Source organism: Scomber scombrus, chromosome 4, assembly GCF_963691925.1.
Source record: "Scomber scombrus chromosome 4, fScoSco1.1, whole genome shotgun sequence".
Taxonomy (NCBI): domain Eukaryota; kingdom Metazoa; phylum Chordata; class Actinopteri; order Scombriformes; family Scombridae; genus Scomber; species Scomber scombrus.
In genome coordinates, this window is record NC_084973.1 from 14,349,479 (window position 1) to 14,363,584 (window position 14,106).

Consider the following 14,106-nt stretch of genomic DNA (forward strand, 5'->3'; position numbering starts at 1 on the left):
CATCTGCTTTTTGCACACACCGTCATGTATATAAACAGTTTAACATTCAAAATGAGAAGCTATAGTATAGCCACACTATTGACAAAAAATCTTCAAAAACTGTGGTGTGGTATAATTATACAGATCCAGAATTTTCTTGCATTGGCCATTTCAGCTTGAAAGTAACTTGCTCTAATCCAACATTTATTCCATATGTTTGCTATAATTCACAGCCACTTCCTATCTGCTCCCCGTGAATGTACCCTGTTTGTCTCCCAAGAGGCTTCTAGAGCATGTCTAATACTTCACACATGATGAGAAATTCATACTTGTGATGCACTGAATTAATTTTGAGTTATTAACATTATATTTTCCATGATATTGAGCTGGCTCACATTGTGGTTCATGGCTTGGTCTGATAGCACTACCTGCTGGTGAAACCACAGTACCAACACATCTAGAGGAAGCTTACATAAACAGAAGAAGTTGCAGAACACTAATGCCACACAGCATGTTTCCAATATATGTTCCAAACATGTTCTTAAAAAGTCTGTATGAAACATTATTAGTATATAATATTCATATATTTATTTTATTTCTTTGGTGATTTAAAGCAGGAAAAAAACAGTTTGATCTCTTTAAAAAAAATTCACAAACATCCCAGACATTCACATTGTAAAATGAAAAACAAATGTTATAAATATAAAATGATATTATGTGCACATTAAGGCTGAAACACACACACAGACATTCACAAGCAGATAAAACAAAAACATTTTTCCATTAAAAAAATGCATTCACATGTACAAATATTTTGTTAATGTTACAGAACAACATTATTGCAGCCAAAGGGGCCCTCCATATTTATTTATATTTTTTTGGTCCACTGCTGGCATTAACATGTAAAAAACAAACAAACAAACAAAACGTATAAATCCATTGTATTGTTAAGTAACACTGACTCTTCAATGCATCTCATTTAGACAGTCTGTGATTGTGTCTCCTGTTGAACATAAAATAAAATATATTAAGAGCACTGCTGGGCCAGGTGACAGCGTCATATTTTTCCTGTGGATATAAAACAATTAAAAAGTCCAAGAGCAGCTTGAAAATAAATTATAACTATGTTAGCCCTTACGCTCAAGTCTTTGTGTGTTTTGAGTGTTTCACAAAATACATTCTCTCAATGGCTGATTTCAATTGACCACAATGACAGAAAAGGTAAGTCTGCAGAAGAAAGCAGCACCTAGAAACCTACCACTAGCTACAGCTCAGCAGCAACACCGGAAGACTCTTTGGTGTGTAATTAGGCTATGAACAGCATTCCCATTACTGTAAACATGCTGTAGCAACACATTGTAAGTTATACACTGAAAACATTTGAGCAGAAAATACAGGATGCTTGAGCTACAATTCCCTTCTTTCATTTTAAAATAGTTGATAGACAAATGCTTTATTGATAAGTACCGTACTTAGAGAGCAATCTCTCATATTAGAATGCAATCTTATGTAAAAACATCAGTAAATTAAAAAAATAATAATTCTTGATTCGTGATGTTGACAAGACATCAATGACATCCAGTGAAGGCTGGAGCTCATGAAAGGTAGTTATTTCATACACTGAAAGCTGCCACCACAAAGAAGGTCTCCAGCAGTCAAACGAGCTGTTTAGTGAAATTTCCCCAGACTTACACCTATCATTAATCTGGAATCTGAATCACTACTACTGGCAATGCTATGAAACCATGGTTCAAAATAGCATTTGTACCTCTGCTGATTAAAGTTTGAAAAGTGGTGAAAGATTCTTTATAAAAAGTTTACAGTTGTATGTATGTGATATGATATTCTGCTATAATAAACTACGAGTCCTTTTCAAAATCAGGTCACTGCCACTGATGTCTCCATTTGAATTATGAGAAATTGGATCTCTTGACATAGAATAAGCATACTAAAATTGGAGGATTTCAATATATGTATGTGCACATACATGCATGCTCATTAAAATGAAGTCCAGCTTAAAACAGCACGACAACATAATGAATTCCTTTACATAACATAAGCGCTATAATTTCTCAACAGCTTTTTCAGTGAATAAGAAACACTTAGGGTGATTTTAAATAGCACAGTTGGTGTACAAAGGTATTAGACAACAGTCATGAAGGTAATATTCGATAACCTAATGCCAAAGAAAACACTTCTGCAAATAAAAAAATGATGGGTGTATTTTTTGTTTTTCCAGTAGCCAGCTGAAAGTATTTTATCCACATAGGTGTTGCTATAAAACAGTGCCCATGATAAGAGAAGTCATGTATCAACATCTCTTTAAAAGACACTTCAGTCAAGATTCCATCATCATCCAAAATACAAGAAAACAGCAAGTTATCCTCTTGCTTTCTTTGATGAGTTTTCTCTTGTTCTTTTCCTTTGAGAATCATATTCCTTTTTCCACACAAGTGACAGCCATGTGTTCTCATCTCAGGGGAAGCTGTGCCATGTTACAGTGCATGTCAATCACTGTCTCTTCCGCTTATGTCCAGTCCTGTCTCTCCGGCCCCTGTGGCGCTGATGGTGAAAGCGTAAGGCCTCACCTGGCCATTGCTTTAGGTTGTTGATGCTGTAAAGACTCTTGTGCTGATGTCTCCTAATGTAGGTCCTTTGATAGCTTGATGCTGTGAGAGAAAAGTGATAAATTAGCCTTCAGACAGTGATGGTGACGTGCACACTGGATAAAACATTCAGAAAAATGTATATCCTTTCAGAGCAATACTTGCTTGTACTTACGGTTCATGCAAGTGATTTTAGGTATATCCCACCGTCCATCCCCACGACAACGGATAGTTGGGACGTGCCTCTGAATAAAGCCTGTGCCGCACTGGTACCTCACCAGTGAGTTGATCTCATACCTCTCTCGCATCTTACCAAAGGTGCGTGCATTCTCCACCAGAGGGGGCTGGCTACATGCCACTGAAACACAGAAGCAACAATAACGTTGAAGTAAGGAGTTTTGACTGGAGAATGTCTTCATTTCCATGATGCTACAAGTCATCTCATGAGTTTCATTCCTTCTTAAAATGACTTCAATTCTAACCAGTTAGATGATGATACAATGGTAAAGCAGGAAAGTAAGTGTCTTTTTACCTGTGCCCTTCTTGCAAGTGAAAGTGAGGTGGTAGTTGCAAGGAACGTCGTTCCACTGGCCATCCTCATGCCAGATCATCACTACGCAGTCCTCACCGGATGAGAAGAAGCTGTCAGGTTGGTTGGGCCTCCAGTTTTCATATTGCTGCAATAACAGCAATATATTTATCATTATAACATATTTTATGAGCAGTTATTATGTGCTAAATGCTCAGAATAGCATTACACTGAAGACTACCACTATTTCACTTCGTCCTTCGGAAGTGAGCCCAAAACAACAGATCCAGTGCTGTTGTAGCAGCAGTTTACCCATCTTTACTGAATGCCTGTGATTTTATTAATGGCCACAAGAGGGAGAAAATGTGTGTTTCTATGAGCTAACCTGAACTCAGCAATTTAGTGACCTCATCATGATTCAGCTCTGAGGGACCCTAGCATACTCCCTTTAACTTACACAAGAAACACCAAAACATTAAAAAAATGAGCCTTCAAATGTTCAGGTAACTGCTGGCTTCATTATGCTGCAAATCTTACACTAGGCCACAATATAACCAAAAACAGGTTTCTGAAACACAGTATAGACCAGTGCATTTATACAGTATGAAGACGATGAATCAAATCCCACACTGATGTGATTTTATATACTTGGCATGATTGGTATCCATGCTACAGGTAATCTATCCTTAAGACTAAAGGGCTTTGTGATAACAGACAAACCTAAGTGCTATGTTATTACATCACACAGTCTGCATACTTTGCATTGCACGTGCAACTCTGCAGGCACAAAATTCCACAGATGCACAGATGTACTGGTCATTTACACATGTATACAGTATACACACAGCTGTAGTGCTGTGGGGCATTCAGCATGCAAGTGATGCTACCTGCGGTCTTTCAGTGCATTCTAGGTTCAAACAGTCTCTTCAAAGCTGTGACCCCCCCACTTTACCATTCATGCCCTGGGGCTCTGCTACTCTATCATTATGGTTAACATACACACACACTGACTTCCTGCTCAGCTCTACTCATGTTAAAACAAATGTGTAACTCATCATCTGCACAGCAGGCCTGCATCCTCCTTAAAATAATCAAACAAACTTTGATCACCCACGCACACATGTACACATGCACGAGCGTCTGCGCGCGCACACACACACACAAACACACACACACACACTAAGATATTCCTGTTGAAGTGCCTGTCTGTTAATACTAATCAACTTTTCAATCAATTGTTTATAGACTTATTTTGGGGCTGACCACCCACCCAGACCCCCTGGACTGCTTCTAGTTTTTTTTGTCTTTCTGCTGCTAGACACAGATGCTGCCCATCTGTTTGTCAGCCTGCCTGGTGGCCCTTCCCCCGGGTGGCTGCCTGGTGGCTGGGCTTCCTGATGCATGTGTGGGTTGAATAGGGACCATACCTGTCTACGCCTGCCCGGCTCCCGGCACACAACGTCACTCACACCCTCATCTCCCCTCAATCTCTCAGCTAAGCAAGGGTCTCCACAGGCGGCCTCTGCTTATCTTTTAACCTCCAGGCTGTCTCTATGCTTCCCCTGTCTCTGGTCCTGGAGGATTATCTTTGAAGTGAGGACATCAGTCTGTACAGCACGGATGCTCATAGTAATTAGCCATTTTCCTGTCTAGTGAGGGGGACCTTCAACAGCTTAAACCACAACAACAAACACGCTTCCACTTGTGTGCAGCTTTATATACATTGCATTTATGAGCAATGTGCATTTCTCTCCCTTGCTTCATTTTTAATAGTGGATTATGATCTTCTTGCTTTTGTCATGCTGGGCTCACTCTGAATAAAAGTATTCAATGGTGCCTTATGCCATATTCAACATCAGATTTACTACCAGAGCAGTCACCCATCAGGGTGTAGCGGTATGAGGCAGAGGAGAATACGTCATGAGAAAATCACCACTGCCCCTGAAAAGACCGGCTGACCCTTAATGACTGTATCTGTCATCGGCATCACTTCAAAATATTTACACTGTCTCTGTGCCATGTTTGTTGAGAAAAAAATATGTGAGAGAGCAACCTATCTTACCATGGGGCTGCCATCAGTCCAGCGGAAGTCGCTGTCAAACATCTTATCATTTAGGCCAATCCACTGGTAGTCCTGTCCAAGACCTGCCATACAGGGTAGAGTGAAACACAGCAGATTACATTTCACTGCGGCCATATGACCTTATTAGGACTGTTCAGTTAAAGAAATCGAAGAGGAAAGAGAGATAGCAAATTGCATTTTTAATGCCTGAACCAGGTTTCCAGCATGTGTGTATTTGGTGTGGCTTGAAAGGAAATCTTATACTGTTTAAATCTTATGCAGTTTTTAAAGACTGGAACTTAAACATGTTTTCTATCAGTTATCTCCAACTACAATCTTTAACTTACGATTGACAAACAGTTGCTCCTCGTGGGAGACGATGCTGGTGAGGTGAGCCCCCTGTATGCGGCACTCTCTCTCAGCTGTGTCCCAATTTCTTCTGTTGGGGAAATACTTGTAGCAATGGCCCTGAAATTTATGCCAGCCATAGTCACATGTTTCCGTATCTGATGGGAAAAAATGCATGAGGGAATGAGGCATATAGAAATTTTGACAGATTTTCAACAGATGAAATGCATTAACATTTTCATACAGCCATGTGTTCAAACTTCCATCCACGTATCTATTAACCTCACAACATTATTGTATAATCCATGACATCATCTAATCTACTGTGTCTACTCTTCACACCTGAGTATATTGACCCCTGAGGCCTGCTGTTATCTGCAACTACTGTATCTAATCATGATGAAAGGGGAACAATGAGATAGGTTAGTAGAAGCCCTACCATCAGCACCAGAAGAGGACAAGGAGGCAAAATAAAAAGGTATTATTACTATGCTCAAGGAGGTGCTTTTTACAACGTACTTTACAGGTATTATCAATGAAAAACCGGAGTTAAATTAAATTCAAATTCAAAATTACAGTTAGACTCATAGGTAAAGGAATTGAGAATGAGCCATGCAGACTTTAATATATCAAATGTATGTAAAATTGGGTTGCACTAAGGTTAGATCTCCAAATGGGTACCCATTCTGCATAATTTGAACAAAGATTAGAGGTTTTTCCAGTTACATGTTGATAACACCCTCATCTTTCCCCTACTGACGATGCGTGTATGTACTGTGCATCTAAACATATCCTGCAACAACTTAGTTTACTGTCTGTCCCACCCAGCTTCAGAACACTAACATACAAAAACAGAGGCAGGACCTTCCCTGGGTTGTTCCTCTTCAAGTTACTTTTACACCCTTTCTCCTGGCAAGGCTTTCTCAGACAGCAGCTGTGTCTGAGTACACAATTTGGGTGTGATTCACTGATGAGATCCTGACAAAATTTAGGGTGTAGACAGATGAAAGTAGAGTGCAACTTAAGGAAAATTTAAAAAAAATTGTGAGGAATGGAAGCTTTAGTATAAGTGTATCCATTCCATTTCTGAAATGCCATGTGTAGATTAGTTTAGCTCCTCAGTAAGTAGCCTACCGAGTAATTTCTATTCTCATTGTCCTACATGACTATATAAAGAAGTGACTTGAAGTCTAGCATACCTTCAGTGTATACTAAAAGCCCCAACTGTCTGAGATATGGTACACTGAATATGTGTCAAGGTCTGTGTGTCTGAAACATGGAAAATAAAGCGGGAGGGTGCTTGAGGTTACCCAGGTGTTATCAGAAACAATGGAACTCCAGGCAACACTAAAAAGAGACTGCAAAAAGTCACTGTGGTGAAGAGATAAAGATGGTATTCATGACTCAGCTAATGTCTGGGAGATACCTGAAGATAATACTCTGTTGCATGCAGTTAGATTAAATTGTATTTTTGTGATTTGTCACAAATTTGAATGACTCATTGTCTATTTTTTGGCTTACTTCCCCAGGGCTCAGGTGAGTGATTACATTAAGTGTCTAAATACACTATCAAATGAAAGACCTGCCCAAAATATTTCAATTGAAAGAATATCAGGTCAGATAGAGTAAGCAGTTGAGACAGTTTAGATGGATGATTGGAAGCAGTTACAATAGTAATGAAATGAAAAGCTTTTATTAATCTGAAACGGAATACTCAGAGGGAGGTTATGGAGAGATTCCATCAAATTAAACACAAACTTACCCTCCTCACAGTACAGCCCAGAGTAGCTAGGGAGGCACACACAAGAGAAGGAAGCCAGCCCATCAACACATGTACCTCCATTGCGGCAGGGGTTCGAATGGCACTCATCAATATCTACATGAGAAAAAGACAATGACACTTTAAATGATGCGTCTTGGGTGAAATTCAAGGCTGTGAGATCTGATTAGAGGAAATCTTGAGGTACGGTATTCTACCTGTTTCACAGTGATCACCGCTGTAACCAGGAGCACAGCTACATTTAAGAATGCTGCCAGTCTTGTAGCAAGATCCTCCATTCAGACAAATGTTCTCCGCACAGGAGTTAAGTCCTGTTTAGAAAAGAAATTAAAATAACATTGTGTTAAAATTAAATTTACTCCGAGCTTACACATTTCGTTGTATTCCAATGGAAGCCATTTGAAACGTACCTGGAATTTCAACAGTCTCGCCAACAACAATGTGCCCCAAATCGGGTCCTGTATCAGGTAGGGCAGTTGCGTTCTCCTGTTTTATTGGTGGTTCTCCTCCAGTGTGAGGTGGAGGTGCAGTTAGGTTACTGTCTACTTGCTCATCCTTGTAAGAGAAAGATGACGGAGTGGGGGCTGCCGATGCAACTGACACTGGCTGGCTTTGTACTTCAGCTGGTGTCACTGTTGTGAAATCTGTAGTACCCACAACTCCCACTGTGGGTTTTTCAGTATGAGGAGCGATATCACTCCCAACTTTCTCTTCCCCAGATGTGCTATCAACACTAGCAGACTCCATTCCAGAAGCTGTGGTAGCATCTACCTTGAATACAGTCTGGATTTCATCTGCTGTCAGAGACTGTTTATCCATACCATCAGTCTTTGGTTTTTTTTTTGTGGTCATCAACTCTCCAGACCCACTCTCAGAGCTGACAGACACACTCTCAAAACTGATGGATCCACTTCCAGACTCAGTGCTAAAGACAGAGGGAGACTTTGTCGTGGCAGACAGAAACTCTGTGGTTCTGTTGTCAACCTCATCACCATCCAGCTTAACCATGGTCGCTGTGGTCAGGTTTTCCTCTAAGTTGCTGCGGCTTTCTGAACCTATATCAAGACTAGAGGAGGAAGCTGCACTGATGGGAGTAGAGGAAGAGGGCATGACAGTGATAGCTTCTGCTACTACAGGTGCCTTTTCTTCAGAGTCAAAAGGCTGACTGGCTGATGTTTGAAAAACAGCAGGTGGTGTCGTAGGGAACACTGCTATCGCTCTCGGTGCTGTTGTTTCATTTTTTTGTGGATCTGACTGCACCATGCTGGGGTCCACACTATCATAATCAGGGGTCTCATCATTTATATTTTCATTTTCATAAAGACTGCCATCTGGAGAAGGTATTACTTGTACATCTGTCTCTGGATATGGCTCAATCTTTCCACCTCCCGAAACCTGTTCAATAGTAGGTTCAATTGTCCAAACTTCTGCTGAAGCAGCAGTGGCAAGGACAGTTGTTGATTCTGTAATCTGGCTTGTTTCATAACTTGCAAACATAGGACTGGTTGAGTTCAGTGATCCATCCTGAGGAGAAAGATCAGTGTAAGGGCGATGTGTTAGTGCAATCTCTGATCTGGCTTGTTCCAGTGATTGGTGGGAAGCTGTTGGGTCTTGTTGAGGGGAAAATGTTGTGACAAATTGCACCATAACATCAGACTGTGATGGTGCTACTGTTGAAAGGACATCTGAAGTAGGGTTAAAGGAAATACGTTTAGCTGGTACTGAGGTGACCACTACCGTAGTCTTGGAGTCTGTAGTGATTTCTACAGCAGGTGTAAGACCTGTAGGTTGAAGGGTGCTTGTAGGAGTCTTTTTTGTTTGGGGTGAAAGAGGGGAAGTTGTTTCATCTGGGCTTTGTTCATTTGGAGTTACTACACTATGTTCAACATGCTGAATTAACTCTTCAGTTGACACCATTGGGCTGGTTGTGACCAACACAGTTCTGTCAGAGGAGATGTCAGTGTGGGGATGATGAGTGAACGTGATCTCAGACCTGGCCTGTTGGAAGGATCCCTCAGGGGGTGTTGTATCTGGTTCTGGGACAAAAGTGGTGACAAACTCGACAATCACATCTGGCTTTGAAGTGCCAGATACTGTGGATGAAGAAACATGTTTATCTGTAGATATATAAAAGATGCGATCCTTTGTGCTCTCTTCATGTGATGTGGTTGTTGCTCCATCGGTGGGCAGTGGGACTGTTTCTGACATTGAGGCATTCTCTACCCCCGTGGTAATCTCAATTGTTTCAGTTTCATCTTCTTGGGTTATGGGGGTGGGTTCCTCTGTGCTGAACAGAGGGATTACTGGACTGGCTGCAGTCTTTTCACTCTCAGATGTCATTGTCTTTGTTGATACAGTTGTGGCATCTGAAATCTCGTTTCCAGAGCCCTCTACACCTGCCACACTTGCCACAGACCATTTCTTAGTGCTGTGGGAAGGAGATAATGTTGTTGTAAATAGCATTTGATCAATTGTCATTGTACTGTGCAGAGGAGCACCTGTCAGTGTCACAGGCTCTATGTGATCACCTGATTTATCCTTCTCAGTAACATCAGGAAATGGTGTGACAGTTGGCTTCTTAGTGCTGTAAAGACTGGAAGCAGCACGTGATACTGTTGTTTCAGATTCCCTTGTGCGAGGTTCAGGTGAGGTAACTGAGAGAGTTTCTGGTCCGGCCTGCACTGTTGAAGCTGTCAGCTTTTGATCACTTAAGGTGTACATGTCAGTAACATCAGGCACAAAAGTGACAGATGGTTTCACTGTACTATTGAAAGAAGAGGATGCAATTTTTTCTGATGTTACATGCTCTGCTGTGGCAGTTACAGGTGAGGTTGGTGACATTGGGGGTTGGTCACCTGAAATCTCTTTGTCCATATTGTCTGTGCCAGGGGATATTGTTGGTCTCTCAGTGCTAAACAGTGAAGAGGCTGTAGATGTTGTTTTTTCAGATGCTGTCAATCCATCCATAGAGGTTGCTAAAGTTTTCTCTGCAGCAGTTTCAGAGCTCAAAGTGGAGGTTTCCACTGCAGAGCCTTCATCAGAGTCATAATCACCTGACGATTCATCATATGATGCTTTACTGGTTGGTTTCACTGTGCCAGGTTCAGTGGACACTGGTGTGTCTGGTGTGGCAGTGACTGAAGGTACACTGGTTTGTGTGGAAGTCAGTGAACCTAAGGTTTCATCTGTCATGTCATGACTTGTGGTTGTGATAGTTGTGGGTGATGAGGTTGTGGATTTTTCTTTTTCAACTGTGCTGACCATATACTCCTCACTTGACACTGAGGTGATTGAGCTTGTGTCGGATGTTTCAGTTAAAGTTTGAGAAGGCAAAGATGAGGACATGGCAATCTCAGTGACAGACTCAGTGAAAGACTCAGTAACGTTATCAGCAGTATCCTCACTTGATAAATCCTCCAAAAGCTCAGCAGCTGGTTTGGTATGAATATCAACTGTATGTAGTGTTGTTTTGTCAGAGGTTGACATTGTCGACGTTGTTGAAGCCGGGGTGGCCTGTGGCGATGATGTAACTGTCTCTTCACTGGATGTCTGTACACTAGAAACAACATCCATAGGTAGTGATAATGCATGTACAGTTAGGGGTGTAGGAGTGAAGAAGGTGGTACTATCGGTCCCAGAGCCCTCAGGTTCTTCTGGCACCTGCAAATTTGGTGACATTGTAACTGCTGTGACACCTCCAGCTTCCTCTGTCTGAATAGTTGGGTAGAATGGAGAAGAGGGAATTATGGAGACAGTATCTGCATCAATGATAGTATCGTCTTTGGTGATAAGCTCAGGAGTTGGACTGCCTTCCCTGACACTGTCTGTTACTGCAGAGAACAGCTCGTCTTCATTTTTTGCATCCTCTGTAAATATGATGGTTGTGCTGGTTGATGGTTTAGACACATGTAGGACCATGGTAGGTGACTGCTCTGTTAGGTCACTCTTGGCTTGGCTGCTACTGGGAGTTATGATCACAACCTGTTGGTCTGTTACACTATGATATATAATGGAAGGAATAGGGGTGGACATAGGTGTGAATCCATCTTGCTTAGATTCACTGCTGGAGCTTACTGTGGCAAATTCACTTGTATTGTGATCACTAACTGAACCTCCAACTGTATGGGTGGAGATTGTTGTATAAGCCTGTGTTGTGTGCTCAGTCATGATAATTTCATCTTTACTAGTGCTAGAAACTGAAGGCTCTATCCCTTCAGACAAGATGGGGGGTTCTGTACCTGGAGTAATTTCACCCTCCAGTGAGGAAACTTGCTCCTCAGTGGTTGATGTGACTGAGACAAAAGTTTCGGTTTCACCTGTTGCCTCTCCAAATGTGATACTCTCCATCGCTGATGGCAATGAGGTGAACATCTCTGTTGTTTGGTCCCCAGAACTCTCTCCCTCTATCAAAGTAAAACTTGGACTTGGTGTTGATCGATCAGATTTTAGAATATCAGATGTTCCACTATCATGTGATACTGTTGTTGTTTTGGGCTTCACTGTGCTGAACAAGGAAGAGGCTGTAATCTTTGTACTATCAGGAGATGTACTTTCATGAGATGCTGCTGTTACTGTTGGCGTCTTTGTGCTGAACAGTGAAGATACTGTTGAATCTACTTTAATCAGCACATCAGTGGTATGGTCACCTAAACCATCCCCTTCTACATACACTGATGTTGTACCTGCTGAGGGAGCAGTACTACTCATAGGTGACTCTGCTGGCTTTTCAGACAGTCCTGTGGAGTAAGAAGTTGAACTATGCATTTCAGGAGACATTGCTGTTGGCTTCTCAGTGCTGTAAAGTGAAGAAGCAGCAGTGCTAGTAGGTTCTTGTGTAATAACATTGTCAGTGGACTTAACTGGTGTTTGGTAACTTGAGCTCTGAGTGAATTGTTTTGTAGCTGTTGCAGTGGTGGGCATTACTTGAGATCTTGTTATTGGCACAGATGTAGCTGACCCGTCAAAAAATTCAGTACCTGAACCTTCATCCTCAGTTGTTGAGTCATCTGTGGAGACCCCGCTTCCCTGCTCAGTGATGTAAATCTCAGTACTTGTTATGTGTGGAGATTGGGTTGATGACACAAATTCCTTGGTAAACTGTGTACTGGACTGAGCCAATATGTTAGATGTGCTCTCTGTCTCCGCTATTTCAGTCTCATCTGTGGCCACAGAGAATTCATCTTGGGGTTTTGTAGTAGTCTCAATCCCTGCACCAGATCCATCAGGACTTGGTTCCAAATCGTCGTCATCAGGTAAACCACCAGAGCTCTCTAATTCAATGTAAGGAGATGTTTCTTTTGAGCTTAACGATGTGACACCAGGGATTGCCATGGGTTGAGAGGTCTCAAGTGTATAGGGACTTGTTCTAACAGTTGTAAATTCTTTATCACTTGAACTTTCTTCCTCAACAAATGTGGATGTGTCTGATGGTCTAAATGTGGTTGTTGCTAAAGTTTTTTGTTCCACAATGGATTGCTCAGTTGCTTTTGGTGTTTTTAGGGGAGTTTCATCTGTAGATAGTGATGTGTCATCTCCTGACCACTCTCCTTCAGTAAAATCACCACTTCCCGACTTAGACACTGACGCTGTCATTACGTCAATTGTTGCAGCTGTGCTGGAGGTAAACCCAGTGCTATCAGGCTTGTCAGTTGTTCTCACAAAGGCAGGTAAGGATTCAACAATTTGAAACTCTGTGCTGATGTTGTCTATTTCCTCATCTGGCTGTAATGAGGGTGTGGCACTTGGGAATTCTTTGCTTATGATAGAAAAAGCAGTCACAGCTGAAGTTGGAGAAAATGTGTCAAGTGTCTGCCCCCAAGAGCCGTCTTCAACATCTGTTGCTGTAACATCTGCTGTTGAACTTGGAACTGCTGCACTGGCATGTGAAACAGTTGTCATCACAGGTTTCCCTGTGCTGAATGCAGAAGATAATGAGATATCGGAGGGAGAAGATAGATGCTCCTTGGTGAACATATTATCAGGAGTTTGACTTTTAGTGCTCTCCTCAGTGGTAGTTGTAATCACAAAACGTGATTCTGGAGTTACTGTGTGCTTTTCTGAGCTCTTTTCTGTATCAGGTGAAGTTGGTATTTTAGTACTATACAGTGAAGAATCTGTAATAACAGAGGATTCTGTGCTTATTCCAGTTGCATTTGATGATGTAGTTATGGCTGGTTTTTCAGTGCTGAACACTGAGATGGTGGTTGGTGTTTTGTCAGTAATCTTGGTGGCAAAATCAGGGATTTGATCAATAACCTCAGTGTCATCAATGATTGGAATAGAGGGGCTTATGGAGCTCGGAGAAGTAGAAGCAGTTTCCTGTGAGCTGTCAATCTCTATAGCTGAGTGGCTGCTTGGTTTGACTGTCTGGTCTGAAGTTGGCAACACAAACTGGGCAGATGATGCTTCTGTTAAAATCTCAGTTGAGCTGCTTTCCTCTGTCAACGTGATTGCAGAACTTGTCTCAAATTCATCAATGATCGGGACAGCTGATGATTTTTCTGTGCTTAATAGCTTTTGATCTTGTTGAGTGATTGTAATGTCTGATGTTGTTTGCAAAGGTGTGGTAGCAGTGGTTCCTGGCATTGTGGATTGGCTGGAGAGATCAGTGGGTAATACCATAGTTAGTTTAGTTGACAATTTACCTTGAGTGCTGGACATTGGTGCTCCAGTTGTGTAAATTATTCCACTGGCTGTAATATGTGTCACCTCATCTCCCGAACTTTCAACCACCATAGAAGAGAGGACTGTACTCATCTTATGGTCTTCTACCAGAGGAGTTACTGTGGAGGTTGGCCTTGAC

At 41.7% G+C, this 14,106-nt stretch overlaps 1 protein-coding gene across 1 annotated transcript in view; it reads right to left on the reverse strand.

The window, feature by feature from the left end:
- Nucleotides 1-2,206: 2,206 nt before the first annotated feature.
- The window catches only part of LOC133978731 (versican core protein-like), a 41,485-nt gene continuing 29,585 nt past the window's right edge, over nt 2,207-14,106 (reverse strand). The window contains exons 6-12 of the mRNA XM_062417034.1: nt 7,502-7,615; nt 7,287-7,400; nt 5,524-5,682; nt 5,177-5,259; nt 3,118-3,262; nt 2,761-2,943; nt 2,207-2,648 (exon numbers count right to left, since the gene is read on the reverse strand). Of these exons, the coding sequence (XP_062273018.1) occupies nt 2,491-2,648; nt 2,761-2,943; nt 3,118-3,262; nt 5,177-5,259; nt 5,524-5,682; nt 7,287-7,400; nt 7,502-7,615 (956 nt within the window). The 3' untranslated portion in view covers nt 2,207-2,490. The remainder of the gene's footprint in view (nt 2,649-2,760; nt 2,944-3,117; nt 3,263-5,176; nt 5,260-5,523; nt 5,683-7,286; nt 7,401-7,501; nt 7,616-14,106) is intronic.